The 14,877-nt window shown below is 33.2% G+C and overlaps 2 protein-coding genes across 5 annotated transcripts in view; one reads left to right on the forward strand and one right to left on the reverse strand.

Moving 5' to 3' along the window:
• The window catches only part of LOC133188449 (deleted in lung and esophageal cancer protein 1-like), a 50,732-nt gene extending 42,881 nt beyond the window's left edge, over positions 1-7,851 (reverse strand). For both annotated transcript variants that reach the window (XM_061323884.1, XM_061323885.1), the window contains exons 1-4: positions 7,604-7,851; positions 7,264-7,417; positions 4,318-4,428; positions 864-1,057 (exon numbers count right to left, since the gene is read on the reverse strand). In XM_061323884.1, the coding sequence (XP_061179868.1) occupies positions 864-1,057; positions 4,318-4,428; positions 7,264-7,417; positions 7,604-7,822 (678 nt within the window). In that variant the 5' untranslated portion in view covers positions 7,823-7,851. The remainder of the gene's footprint in view (positions 1-863; positions 1,058-4,317; positions 4,429-7,263; positions 7,418-7,603) is intronic.
• Positions 7,852-10,116: 2,265 nt separating this feature from the next.
• On the forward strand, positions 10,117-13,843 carry LOC133188446 (uncharacterized). 3 transcript variants are annotated; one of them, XM_061323878.1, is made up of 4 exons: positions 10,117-10,175; positions 10,351-10,475; positions 10,696-12,108; positions 13,027-13,843. In XM_061323878.1, the coding sequence occupies exons 3-4, from the start codon at positions 10,796-10,798 to the stop codon at positions 13,715-13,717; spliced, it is 2,004 nt and encodes a 667-aa protein (XP_061179862.1). In that variant the 5' UTR covers positions 10,117-10,175; positions 10,351-10,475; positions 10,696-10,795; the 3' UTR covers positions 13,718-13,843. The 3 variants fall into 3 exon arrangements, with proteins under 3 accessions (XP_061179862.1, XP_061179864.1, XP_061179865.1); XM_061323880.1 differs by having other exon boundaries at positions 10,351-10,455; XM_061323881.1 differs by lacking the exon at positions 10,351-10,475 and having other exon boundaries at positions 10,121-10,175.
• Positions 13,844-14,877: the final 1,034 nt, after the last annotated feature.

Here is a 14,877-nt window from a genome sequence, read left to right on the forward strand (position 1 = left end):
ATATTCATATTTATATGTAGGTGGAGTCATTTCCATATATTTCCATTTCGATTTGTTTTCTCTGTGATAACTCTTTGAAAGTTAGGAGAGTTGATTTCTTGATCATTCCACTCGAACGCAAATTTCGCCAAGCGAAAGGTCAGGAGCTAAGAAGGCCTAATATGCATGTAATTCTCGTGCGGCTGTCTTTGTGTCTGAATCTAAGGAGGCCTAATATGCATGTAAATCTCGTGCGGCTGTCTTTGTGTTTGACGTCAGTGGGCGGGGACTATTGAAATTGACATGTAAGGCCTCGTGTAATTTAAATCTATTAAGTCTACATTTTTAAAATCTAAATTTACAATTTTATTTCACAATGAAATGGAAATATAAGGAATCACTGTCTAGTTAGTAGAGTATGCCAGGGACATCAACGATAGTTGGAAACGTGGGATAATTTATGCATAACGGGCTTCGCCCGTTATGCAAATTATCCCACGTTTCCAACTATCGTTGATGCCCTGGCATACTCTACTAACTAGACAGTGATTCCTTAAATAAGTATAGCAAAGGAAACTGAAGATAGTAGTTGCTTAGCAGTTTTTAAGCAGTTCACCTTAACCTTCCTATTGACTGCTAGGATACTGCCATGCAAGGAAACTGCTTAGCAACTGCTAGGATACTGCTAATGATCTGCTTAGCAACTGCTTAAACGTTGGACTGCTAATAAAAACTGCCTAATGATTAGCATGCCAAAACCTTCAGCCAACAACAGAGGAGAAGGCTAGTAAACTGTCTAAAAACTGCTAAAGCATTGAACTGTGAAGGTTAAAAAACTGCCAAAGAACTGCCTTCCACTTTGATTTGGGGTAGTATGAACTTACAGACTCAACAACAGGAGATGGGGTCTCTTCATTTTGTATCTCTGTGTTTTCAGCCTCGTATAGAGCTAGATCTGTGCTCTGCCGGAGGAACTCCGGGAGAAATAATGGTGTGTCACCCCGTCTCTCCAATGACCCAAGGTCCTTTCTCTGCTGAGATGAAACAGTGTCTCTGGCATAACTTGGCACCAGGGGCTCTGCAATATACAAAACAAACTCTGAACTCTAATTTTGTTTCTGTTTCTAAAGTAAAATTACCTTAAAATATGTAAGCAGGATATATATATATATATATATATATATATATATATATATATATATATATATATATATATATATATTATATATATATATATATATATATATATATATATTATATATATATATATATATATAAAGTATTTTGTATATGTTTATGTCATGCTTGAGCGCCACACTAACAAAGCATTGTTTCTAAAAATAACTAAAGACGTGGTTTGTTAGTCTTTCATTTCTGCTGATTGTAATTTCTTATAGTTTGTTAGACTTGGCATCTTGCAACAGTGTTTTCTTGGTATAGCATTTGCATCTAAGCACATGGGAAATTATTTAACAGACATGTTTAGGGTTGAATTATCTACAGTTGTAAAAGTTTCTAAGAACAGCTTATCTCTTTACATCCGGTGTTAGACTATTTGCGCCAATTTTCAAACCACCAGCAGGTCAGAAACAAAGAGATTGGTGATGGGACATACAAATTGTATATATAGGTCCCTGATTGGAGAAAGCAGCAACAGGATGGATCTGGATATAGAGGAGGTATTTATTGTGTGACATTAAGTTCTTTTTTACCTCAAATAAGGCTGGACTACAGTAAACTTCTTTGAATGTGGATATGTATGTTTTTATTGGGTTTTTATTTATTTTCAGATTGACCTAAATCCCTTCACTATCTTAGATCAGTTAAGCATTGGATAAAGTGATGAATACTTGAAAATTATAAACAAGAACATGAAGAGTTGCATCAAGGCCAGAAGAAGAAGATATTGCAGCATTATGAAGCAGGGACTATTTAAATAGTATTTAAACAGCTTAAATACATGAAAAACATCTTTTGTGTGAAAAATTCTATGAAGATGTGATTAGAAAAGTGGCCAATGACTTGAGAATTATGCATCTCCTAAACCAAAGGAACTGTAGAGAATGATATAATTGAGTGAACTTAGTGTTTTGTTGCACTATTGTCTAAACAAAATATCAATCCTGGAATTTAAAATATACTGTGAAACAAGAAGTGTTTAAAAATGTTTCAAAATGTGACTGACAGTGTGTTTAGATGTTTTCAAAGACTTGTGGATTCAAATTAGTGTTTTATTGATGATTTGTTACCCATGATTTGTTAGTAGTTTGTTACCCATGATTTGTTAGTAGTTTGTTTGAGTGATTTGTTAGTAGTTTGTTTGAGTGATTTGTTAGTAGTTTGTTGATGTGGTTTGTTAGTAGTTTGTTGATGTGATTTGTTAGTAGTTTGTTGATGTGGTTAGTTAGTAGTTTGTTGATGTGGTTTGTTAGTAGTTTGTTGATGTGGTTTGTTAGTAGTTTGTTGATGTGATTTGTTAGTAGTTTGTTTGAGTGATTTGTTAGTAGTTTGTTGATGTGGTTTGTTAGTAGTTTGTTGATGTGGTTTGTTAGTAGTTTGTTGATGTGGTTTGTTAGTAGTTTGTTTGAGTGATTTGTTAGTAGTTTGTTTGAGTGATTTGTTAGTAGTTTGTTTGAGTGGTTTGTTAGTAGTTTGTTGATGTGATTTGTTAGTAGTTTGTTTGAGTGATTTGTTAGTAGTTTGTTGATGTGGTTTGTTAGTAGTTTGTTGATGTGGTTTGTTAGTAGTTTGTTTGAGTGATTTGTTAGTAGTTTGTTGATGTGGTTTGTTAGTAGTTTGTTGATGTGGTTTGTTAGTAGTTTGTTTGAGTGATTTGTTAGTAGTTTGTTTGAGTGATTTGTTAGTAGTTTGTTTGAGTGGTTTGTTAGTAGTTTGTTGATGTGATTTGTTAGTAGTTTGTTTGAGTGATTTGTTAGTAGTTTGTTGATGTGGTTTGTTAGTAGTTTGTTTGAGTGGTTTGTTAGTAGTTTGTTGATGTGGTTTGTTAGTAGTTTGTTTGAGTGATTTGTTAGTAGTTTGTTTGAGTGATTTGTTAGTAGTTTGTTTGAGTGGTTTGTTAGTAGTTTGTTGATGTGATTTGTTAGTAGTTTGTTTGAGTGATTTGTTAGTAGTTTGTTGATGTGGTTTGTTAGTAGTTTGTTGATGTGGTTTGTTAGTAGTTTGTTTGAGTGATTTGTTAGTAGTTTGTTGATGTGGTTTGTTAGTAGTTTGTTGATGTGGTTTGTTAGTAGTTTGTTGATGTGATTTGTTAGTAGTTTGTTTGAGTGATTTGTTAGTAGTTTGTTGATGTGGTTTGTTAGTAGTTTGTTGATGTGGTTTGTTAGTAGTTTGTTGATGTGGTTTGTTAGTAGTTTGTTGATGTGGTTTGGTCATGGTTTGTTATAGTAGTTTGTTAGCTCATTTGCATGTGATTTGCTATACTATTAAACTACTTTCAAAACACAGTGGTTTGTTAGTAGTTTGTTATAGTAGTTTGTTTGCCCTTTTTTTCAGTATGGGTTAACCTTTCAGATCTGAAAGTGTGTATAAGTTAATACATACTATATGTGATGTTACCAACTTGAAGGCATGTATTTTATTGACTATATAAGTGCAATATTGGCATACCATTCAAATAATTTAAAATGTACCATATAAAAACCTCTGTCTATGTGTGTTGAGGGTTTATGGAATTATAAACATGTATGTATGGACATGGTAATTCATGCATATAAAGAGAGCTCTATGCTATTTACCGGTATGCAAATTTCAATGAGCTCCAATGTAAATTAAATAGTGATTTACCAGTATGTTGTTTGAGGAAGGCAAATTTAATCTGTGCTTATAAAAGAAGAGACTTGCTACATTAGTGACTGAGTCAGTTAGGGCTTTCAATGATTTTGAAGTAAGATGTGAATTTATCCATTTAAAGAGACTATTTTAGAATTATTTCCAATACTTTGCCAATCCTGAAATCTGAGCAGCAAATTTTGATTACTGAGACAGTGATAAATCACCTATTGCCACCTCTTATTGAAAGCCCTGTCGGCTCCACTGTAAGTCAGCTTCATTTTATTGACTATTTTAGTCTATATTTCTAATGGCATTGCACTTTTCAGTGTGACATATAAATTATGATGTATCATCTGTACAAATAATCTACGAGAAACATGTACTTAGCATATGCATTTCATATAAGAAACTTATTTTTTCAAAAAGAAAACCTTTACACTTACAGAAAAGTGAATAAAATGTGATTGTACAGTAGTTGTTTCTGTGAAAGGGAGCATACTGACCTAGCAGTGATACTTATTGGAGAAATCAGATACATGTTTATACCTGTTGGAGGGGGCACACTGGCTGGGTCCTCTGTTGAATAGTCCTCAGGTGTCAGTAATTTATGTTTCTTTAGAAGTCCAGCATCAATGCATGAACTGAAGGAGGATTTCACTGTAATACAATCACATTGTCATTGTTGCTGTCTCAGTAGATTTCTCATATAAACCATATTTGGGAACATACATGTTCCAATCTCTTAGTTTCCTCAGTTGTTGTACATTACATAATCAAGGAGAATATCTTATTTTTCAAGATTCTGTCTTGCTATATAACGTAACAAAAACACATTCATATATGCCATATAATAAAACTGTTTGTATATACATGTACAAGCTCCACCTGATAATATTTCCATACATAATCTCTTATGGTTTGTGGCTGGATATGATTTTTTTCCAACGAGTTGTGCATTTTCTATCCCTTAACACCACAAATCAATGATAGATTCTTTTTATCACATGTTTTCCACATAGCTATCACATCATTGTACAAGTTGTTTTTATTTGTGCTTTTATATGTGAATACACTTCATTTGACTTTTCAACTGTATGCAACAACCATTATGGCGTCACAACTTTTGATATGAGAATGATATTATATGAGCTATATCAAATGTATACAAGAGGCCCAAGGGCCTTAACGGTCACCTGAGTATAATACAACAATTTAGAGAATCCATAGAGTATAAAATGAACTGAAAGGTGAAGCTTTGTTTCCCAAAAGCAAGAAAAATAGGGTGATCAGGATCAACAAAATAATTAGTCTAGTATTCATTAACAGATCATAAATTAGGTTCTAATCTGTCCCCCATTTAACACTATCACCATACAGTAAATTAACAAACTATCAGTGCTTCTGTACTATCTTAATTCCTTGTTGAAATCTCTCACATTGGCCTCTCTTGGTCTGTGATAAACATTTAATAAGACAAGTTATTTTTGTCTCATTTTTATTTATCTATTACTTACAAGTCTATCTGATCATTAAAACTACGAAAATACTTTTTGTATTATACAATAAAAATTCTTGCATAATTCTCTTATTCTATTAAACTTTCAAGTACATTATTTACAGTGATTAATTATCAAAAGTAAATGGAAAAGGGGAATAACTCCCCTCAGTAGATTACAAATTAATAGAGCCCTAGCCTGGACCAGAACACTTGACCAAATGGTCCAGATGTTCAAAAATCTGGTAAAAATACCCTTCCTTATTAAAACTTTTACTCTTTTTGCCTCTGATATGCCCAGGTGCAGAGAAGATTTTTAAAGAAATAATGCATTTTTACTACAAATTCACTATATTATCAATAGAGCCCCCCCCCCCCCCCCCCCCCCATCGAGAAACACCAGAGCCTCTCACATTTGGACCAGAAGTTTGCTCATCATGAGTAATCACTTTGTTTATCTGCTTAACACTAAGGAGCAAACAGGATTATTTAATAGAATTAATGCATTTTCACTATATTATCAAGAGCCCCAACCTTACACCAGCACATCTGACCCAGGGGTCATGCAATTCACTACTCTGGAAGAAGCACTCTTGCTCATCATAACTATACACTTAGCTTCTTTGCTTTTTAACCAGAAGCAGAAAAGAATATTTTCAGAGAAATTTTGCTTTTTCACTATATACATGTAATCAATAGAGCCCCCCCCCCCTTTTTCACCAGAGTCCTTGACCCTGGTGCCATAAAATTCACAATTTTGGAAGAGGCATCCTTGCGTATCATAACATTGTACTAATAGTTTGTTTAAATAATACCCAGGGGCAGAGAAGAAGATTTTAAGAAATGATTCACCTTCACTATACCAGGATCTATATGGCCCCACCCTAGCACCAGAACCCCTGTCCCTGGGACCATGAATTTCACAATTTTGGAAGAGGCATCCTTGCTTATCATAACAATGTACTTAATTTGTTTAAATAATACCCAGGAGCAGAGAGATTTTTAAAGCATTAATGCATTTTCACTATATAATAAATAGAGCCCCACCCTAACACCTAAACCGCTGATCCAGGGTCCATGAAATTCACAATTTTGGAAGAGGCATCCTTGCTTATCATAACTACATGCATGTATTTAATTTGTTTAAAATAATACCCAGGAGTAGAGAAGAAGATTTTCAAAGAAATAATGCACTTTCACTATATGATCTATATAGCCCCACCCTAGCACCAGAACCCCAGACTTTGGGGCTATGAATTTCACAATTTTGGTAGTCACTCTTCCTTATCATAACTTTATATTTAATTTGTTTCAATAATACCTAGGAGAAGAGAAGATTTTCAAAGAAATAATCCACTTTCACTATATGATTTATATAGCCCCGCTCTAGCACCAGAACCCCTGACCCTGGGACTATGAATTTCACAATTTTGGTAGAGTCACTCTTGCTTATCATAACTATGTATTTAATTTGTTTAAATAATACCCAGGAGTAGAGAAGAAGATTTTTAAAGAAATAATGCACTTTCAATATATGATCTATATAGCCCCGCCCTAGCACCAGAACCCCTGACCCTAGGGCCATGAATTTCAAAATTTTGGTAGAGGGCTCAATGCTTATTACAATCATGTCAACAGTTTGACTGCTTGATGTCCAGGAGTAAAGAAGAAGATTTTTAAAGAATGCATTAATTTTAATGGTTTTAGGCCCACCCCTCAGGCCCCGGGGGGCAGGGAACATGAAATTCACAATTTTTGTCCCCCTTCACCCATAGATGCTATATGCCAAAATTGGTTGAAATTGGTTGAGTGGTTTCAGAGAAGAAGCTGAAAATGTTTAAATGTTAACGCACGACGGACGACGACGGACAAAAACGGATAGCAATGGGTCACCTGAGTGACTCAGGTGACCTAAAAAGAGTAAAATATGATAAATGTAAATACATGTATATTTTTCAATCATAAACTTAATTATGATAAAGAAATTCAAACAATACCAGGTGGAAGACCAAGCTCGCTATAATTATCACAGCTTTTGGACACTCGGTTGAGCTCTCTTTCATCTGCCGACATAGCTCGAGCCTGAGCTTGCATTATATGCCTCTCCAATTGAGCAGCTTCTTCCAATCTCTTTTGCCGTTCATTAAAAACCTGTGATGACAAATTTGAAAATGTCCATTATTTAAGAATCGTTTCCTTGTACCTGTTAAAATAATTAACAAATGTTGTAAAATAATTTTTATTCAATTTCTTGGTATCAATTGTTGTCTCATATAAATCTAATTAATTTGGAACAATAATTAATATCATTAACTACCTTACATAATATTAAATTACCTTCTGTAACTGTTCAACGTATCTCTCATGATATTCATCATCTCCACCTTTTGAGACACTTAGATTTTTTACAGTATCAGGACCAATAGTGTCCCTTGTGTAGAGCTGTCGAAAAGTTTTGGCCAAAATATGTCGTACATCTTGGGATTTTCCTGTAGATGGACGTTGAAGAAACATAGGAGGTTCCTCGCCCACTGCCATAGCTGCTGGGGGCTTCATTATGAGGCAGTCAATTTTGTTTCTTTTTTTTCTCTCTCTGTGCAGAAAAAACAGATACTTTAAAAATCTTTTAATTAGTTTAAAAAATCACAAAAATATAGACCATACATTTGTAGTAGAGTTCCAAAAAGACCCTGAGCTTATAAATTTATTCACTTTCAGTTGTGTTTCCAATATATATTGTACATGTACATTTACCTCTGACGTAGTTTGTACAAATATTTACATACATTATAAATATATTATTATCTATATCACCAGATTTGAGCAATTAATTATTACAATTTTGAGTAACAGAAAATAAAAAAATTAACTGCACGTTTGAATACTGGTAAGCAAAAGTTAGTTAAAGTAAATAAAGAGTATGTGCATTTTATGTGCACATACCCCTATATTATTTTATATTAAATTATTATTAACTTCCAATGGTGGTGCTACATGCAGGTCTGGCACAATTTCATGATTTAGCTATATAGCTTTATTAAGCTATTCAGAATAGCTGATTTAGTTATTTTATCATACTTTTTTCTTAAATTTATTTTTTCAGCATGTACAGAAAGTTGCACCTTGGTGCAGTGATAATATTCAACCTTGAACTATTCTGAAAACAATGCATGTAAAAAATAAATCATTTACCAATTTAAATTGTGTCTCCTTGAGAGACATTGTTCTCAGAGTTGTATAACTTTAAGGGCTATATATATAAAGCAATTGATTTGTGACCATACAGTTACTTCTTGAATGAAATTATAAAGGAGGACAGTTAATTATGATCAACATCAGTGAAGATAATTGATTTGGAATAATTCAGCACAATGAGAAACAATCATACTTATTCAGGTCTCAAAGCACATAAGGTAGTGTAAAGTTACTCAAACGACGAAATTCATCTTTTGCTTAAAAGTATTCAAAAGCTGCAATATTTTAACTATCTTTGATTTAATGGGTTGCTTTTTTTATAAAAGCTAGCCCTTAGTACATATATGAATATTTGTGACTTTTTGTCTATTTTTTACCAAAAACATTTTTGTGAAAAACTGCATATAAATAGCTTTATCAAGCTATTTTGAAAAGCTTAATAAAGCTATACAGCTAAATCGAGCTGTATAGCTAAATCAAGAGGACATGTACATGTTTGCATGTATGATTAGATTAGAACGTTGTCAGATATTATCCTATGGACCTGGTTTAACAACTGCGGTGAGGGTTTGTCCTGAGACTGATTATTCTAACTATAGATCATTGTTTGATTTAAACGTAAAAAGTTGAAACTTGCAAAGATATTAACAGTAATTAATATAACTGCTTTACTGTTCTTGGTACAAAATGTTGATGCATGTGCATGAATTATCTTCTTTAAATATATATACATATACAAATATATATATATATATATATATATATATATATATATATATATATATATATATAGATATAGATAGATAGATAGATAGATAGATAGATAGATAGATAGATAGATTTTTTTTTTTTTTTTTTTTTTTTGGAAGGTCAGGTACCCTATGGTGTCATAACAGTATTTCACATGAACCTGTCATAACAGTATTTCACTTGAGGTTCACGTCAAATCATGGCTGACACAAAATAATTCCTGAATCTTCCCTTCCGATTCGGGCATTTTAACACGAGATTGGAGCTGAATTTTTTTATGAGATGAAAAACAATATGTAAACTTCCTATATTGACTAGATTCATTAAAATTTAGGGCATGCTGAATTTTCTATATACTGTATTTGAGTGGGAAGTGATTAGGTCCTGGACTTGATTTTCAAGCACCTGCTCGACTTCGAGCGAGACAAACTTGCGTGCCTTGCTGGATGGCTATGTATTTTTGGTACTAAAAATTATCTTTAGAAAGAATTGTTTTACAAGATCTGAAAAGGAAACTTCTCAAAAGTTTGTTTTCAATTAATACCACCTACTCAAAGTTGCTCATTTTTGGTAAGAATATATAGCAAAATTTAATACTGTTGTGCAACCTATGGTCTGACTACTTAGATAGAGGAAATTCGAACATTTTAAAATAATTTTGCCATTTATTACGCCCATTAAATGTACCTTTTGCCCCGTAAATTTATTAATTTTTTGTACATTTTTTATACGTTGTATATCTATAATTTTTTTAAAAGAATCTGCTTACAGTATAAATAATGTTTGTCCACTTTCGTAATCTATTTACCTTTTCCAACTCCGTTTGTTGCTAACGGGAATGTTTATACCTCCTGTACAGAAGAGTTCCTCTCCAAGATGACGGGCTTTAAGATTAACTAATAACTTGATAACTATTGGAGCGTGGTCCTATTTATAAACGAATGTTTAAAGATAAAGGCGAACAGTGCGTATTCATAACATTATTTACTAGAAGTGAAACCCCGATTGTACATACATACATGTATTGCTCTAAAAATGTTAATCATCAAACGTAGTATAAAAGGGAGATTAATCTATTGTTTACATGGCATATATATATTATTATAATCAATATTTTCATTTTATATGTTACTGTGCAGGTAAGGGTACCGTCAGAAAATTATGTACGATTTGAACAAAGAACCATGAGAAATGTCAGCTTGACGAAAGCAGAAAAGAGATATCAACAAATCATTCAGAACGTTGTACGTTGTACATGCATTTTGTAAGTTTCTTTATTTAACAAAATAACTAAAGAGAAACCTGTGGTAGGGCATATCTCCAGTGGAAATACCATGTTGACAATACCTAGAGTATTTTTTTTTTTTTACTATCAAGGTAAATTGGAACAAATAATTCAAAATAACATTAACAAATATATGATTTATATATAAATTATATGTTGAATAGTGATGTATAGCAATTTTTCTTTTAATTTCTTTCAGGTAATATCTGCTAAAAAGACTAAATGAACGAATAAACAAGCACCATCATAATATTACCATAGACAAAAACAGACTGAGAGCACAAAGGTCAGAGGTTACCATGGAGATTGTGGATCTGCCAGAGGAGATGCTACTTCTGATATTCTCCTATATCCCTCTCTACAATCTGTTCTTCTCTGTTCAGAAGACTTGTCTGGCTTGGAGAAATCTCTGTTTCCACCACAGTTTGTGGACAACAGTCCATTATAGCAAGCAAATTGATGACAAGTTATCAAAGGAGGAATTGCATTTAGTTCTGAAGTATGTTGCTAGGGGACTGCAGCATCTAGTTTTTGAGAAACCATTTCAACTCAAAGAAATGGATTTTAACTTTCATAAAATACTCCAATGTATTCTACATGAAGATATAGATTTGACAAATATTTCAACACTAAAGATTCCTTCTATCCCAAAAATGTATCTTGAACCATTGGTAGAAAAGTGTTCTAATTTGTCCTCGGTTGAGGTAAGCTATTATTATGCTTACTACAACAATGGGGATTTCTTTGAAAATATGAAAAAACTTCCTCATCTAAAAATATTTAAAATAACAGAAAGTTCAAAATCAGCAGAAGCCATTGTAGAGCCAGCTCATCACCTGCAGGCCACATTTAATGCCTTCTTGTCAGATATGTTTTGTACTCTGACAGTTTTAGAAACAGTTCATATTGCTAGTGTGAACAAATTGATGGACTCAACACTACAAGCTCTTCTGAAAAACTGTAGAAATCTGAAGGAATTGGCCCTGTATGGCTGTGATAGTATATCTAATGCTGGGTTTAAGGCTTTATCAGAGAAGTCAGGGATAACTTCTCTTCACCTGAATTCTACAAGTGTCACCGACAAGGGCATGGAACACATCTGCAGATGCTGTCATAATCTGCAAAGTGTGTCATTTGCAGGTTGTATGTATGTCACAGATGTGTCCATCAAACACTTATGTACACATTGTCCAAACCTTGAATCTCTGTGTGTCGCTGATCCTGAAATCTTTTATCACAAGTCTAACATTACAGATGGTGGACTGGACTATCTGTCACAATATACAGGAGCCCTACAATCTCTAACAATGTGCAACAGTGCTCAGATCTCAGACCTGGGACTAGACCAGTTAGCTAGAAGCTGTAGTAAACTCACACATTTAGATGTGTCTGGCTGTCTGTCTGTCACAGATAGCACACTACAAGTTCTAGCGCAACACTGTACATTCCTTCAGAATGTGAACTTCAGTGAGTGTGTTCATCTGACAGGGAAAGGAATTAATCCACTCGTTGTGTCTTGCAGATGGTTACAAACCCTCAATGTGGCTAATTGTCCGTTTGTGGAAAATCTTGATTTTGAAGCTTTTGACCTAATGGAATCTCCATATGAGAGGTAATGATTGCTGTACACAGAGCTTTTAACAATTTATGTAAATACTTACATATTGACAGAGTTGCTTTTTTTTCAGAAAAATCTTTTGTTTACTTATTTAATTCAAGGTAAGTTTTAACAAATCAGGGCTCTTGATTTTCTATAATTTGGGTTGTTCAGGGACCCCATTCCAAATTCCAAAAAAGGTATCTTTATATTCCCAATTGATTGTGTTAATTTTCCAATCATCATTTCTCCCAAAAATTAAAGAAAATATAGTTGGATACATAGTAAATAAACTTGCTATTCCTATTTGTCTGTATTTTAGAACAAAAATTTAGTTGATAACAAAGACCAGAAACCCAATTATATATCATCATTTTTAAGTATAATGGTCATCCAAAAATTTCACAAAAGGTCACTTAATTTTCCCAATCTTTATGGCCCTGCCCCATTCCCAAAAAGTTGTGTGAAAGCCTTGGAAATTCAATTTATGAAGATCTGTTACAAACATACATATACTAACAATATTCTTAAAAGATAACTAACGATCCCCAGTCAATCCATAAATTTTCTTCTTTCCTGTTGCACATGATCCATTTTAAATTTTCATCTTTTTCTAAAATATGAGAATAGAAAATGCAGATCACAAAAATCTTTAATTTTGTTGGTCCCATTTGGCATTCAAAATGCATTCTCCATATACATGTACTCTTTTAATTACAGCAGCATAGTGTATACATACATCTAATAGATTTATTTGTTTACAACATTAATTTTATGAACCTCTTTTATCAAGAATGGGTAATTGGTCAATTTAGTAGTTAAGAAACTCAGAATGATTTGGTTAATATTTCAACCCCCCAAAAAATTGCTAAATATTAAATTCGATATTTGTTGAAAACTACTTTATCTAACCTGCTTTTTTTTTATTTCTAGATATTTCAAAGAGCGTGACAAATTGTTAATTTCTTGTGGGACATTGGAAATGCTTGAGAACAATTTACAGAACTGTGACAAAATACAGCAGGAGGTGGAATTTTCACCACCAAGAAAAAATCAAGCCAGATTAAACTTTTTAAATACTTTGTCTTCATCAGTTCCTGAGCCAAAAATCCATTCAGAGTTACGATTCTTGAATATTGGATTATGCTCTAAGATTACAAACCAGTGTCTTCGGCAGATAGCTACCTACTGCCCTGACCTTAGGAGCCTGGATATCAATGGCTGCTTCAACACTTCAGACCTTGGAATATCCTACATTGTCAAAGGCTGCCAGAGTCTAGAAATCCTGAACCTCTCTAGTGGCTCAATGATACAGAAAATGTGTCAGACAGACCAATCCCTGGAATTAATAGCCACACATTGCAAGTGTCTCCGAAGACTCCACATAGAAAAAAATCCCCTCATGTCCCTGGAGGGGTACAAGAATCTCTTCAATAATTGTCCTCTCCCCTTTACTGTGTCCCTGACAACCAAATCTCCAGAGATCTTAAGGAGTGACCTCTTGTCAGTAGACAGCTCTAACAAGACGAAAAGGATCAATGTGTTCAGTAAGGGCTGTTTTAAAGGCAATCTTCATCAGTTAGATGTCCTTCTGTACAACTCAGATGGGAATATCCTAGAGTGAAAAATACATGAACATTTGTGTGCAAACATAAAAATAACCTCTTGTTAATCTGTTGTCCTATTCGTAAACTCATTTGTACTGTTATTTTTGTAATGAAATGTTCTGTTAAATTTTCATGTAGTCAGACTTTCTTTTCTTGTTTTTTGTTTCTGTTTGAAAAATGTCTGATGTCAATCACTGAATCTGTCATTATAAAACATTCACAATTTCAACTTCTTTGGAACCACTGCAGAGCAAATTTCAACAAAATTTGAAATAAAGTGTCCTTGGGAGAAAAGGATTCAAGTTTGCTCAAAAGAAGAGACTGCCATTTTATCAATAAACAGTGTCTGTCTTTCCAACTGTCAACAATTTTTCAAAATGCTACTCCATCCACAGTTTGGTCCGATTTCATTAAGACTTAATTGGTACACACGTAAACTATACTAATATATATAATTCTATTTATTATCTAATATCTAATAAATAGGCTATAATAAGCCAGAAGTCTCTGACAAGACTAGAATAAAGATCAACCATGACCTTTCAGCTATTGGCCTTAAAGCCAAAAGGAGTCTTTTTAAAGTTAAAGAACTTTAAGGCCAAAAGTTTCATTGCAAACTAAAATTATTAACTGAAAACTTAACATGTATGAAATATATATTTCTGACCTTGACCTTTGCCTTTTTGACCTCCAAATTAACATGGTTTTTAAAGGCCCTGGTAAGTTGATTTAAAATTTTGTTTCAAAAGTCTTTTTATGATATAGTTAGAAAAAAAAGTCTGACACAGACAGAATGTATGAATTTATGACCTTGACCTTGGGGTTCTTCTTTAGGCCATAATAAGTTGTGATTCTAAATTTTATCGAAGAGAGCTCAAATTAAATTTTAGTTTTAATCTGGTTTTCATCTGGAAAATGTTATTTGCAATGTATGAATTTATGAACTTTGACCTTTTCAGCTCAAAATCAAATGAGGGTCTTCTTTCGGCCATAAGGATTTGTGATATAAAATTTTATTGCAAATGCTCAAAGGCTTATCGTGCAGAAACGAAAGTGTTACGCAGAAAGAAAATGCATGAATTTATGACCTTGGTCTCTGACATTTTGACCTCAAAATCGATAGGGTCTTGTTTATGTCATAGGGAGTTTTCATATTAAATTTTGTTGAAGAAAGCTC

Source organism: Saccostrea echinata, unplaced genomic scaffold, assembly GCF_033153115.1.
Source record: "Saccostrea echinata isolate AGI-Se365-2 ecotype Australia unplaced genomic scaffold, CSIRO_AGI_Sech_v1 ptg000016l, whole genome shotgun sequence".
NCBI lineage: Eukaryota > Metazoa > Mollusca > Bivalvia > Ostreida > Ostreidae > Saccostrea > Saccostrea echinata.

Bases quoted from the DNA above. Each gene is read 5' to 3' on its own strand.
- LOC133188446 (XM_061323878.1), top strand. From the start codon at position 10,796: ATGGAGATTGTGGATCTGCCAGAGGAGATGCTACTTCTGATATTCTCC. The intron at 12,109-13,026 runs GTAATGATTGCT...TTTTATTTCTAG, and splicing joins ATGGAATCTCCATATGAGAG to ATATTTCAAAGAGCGTGACA.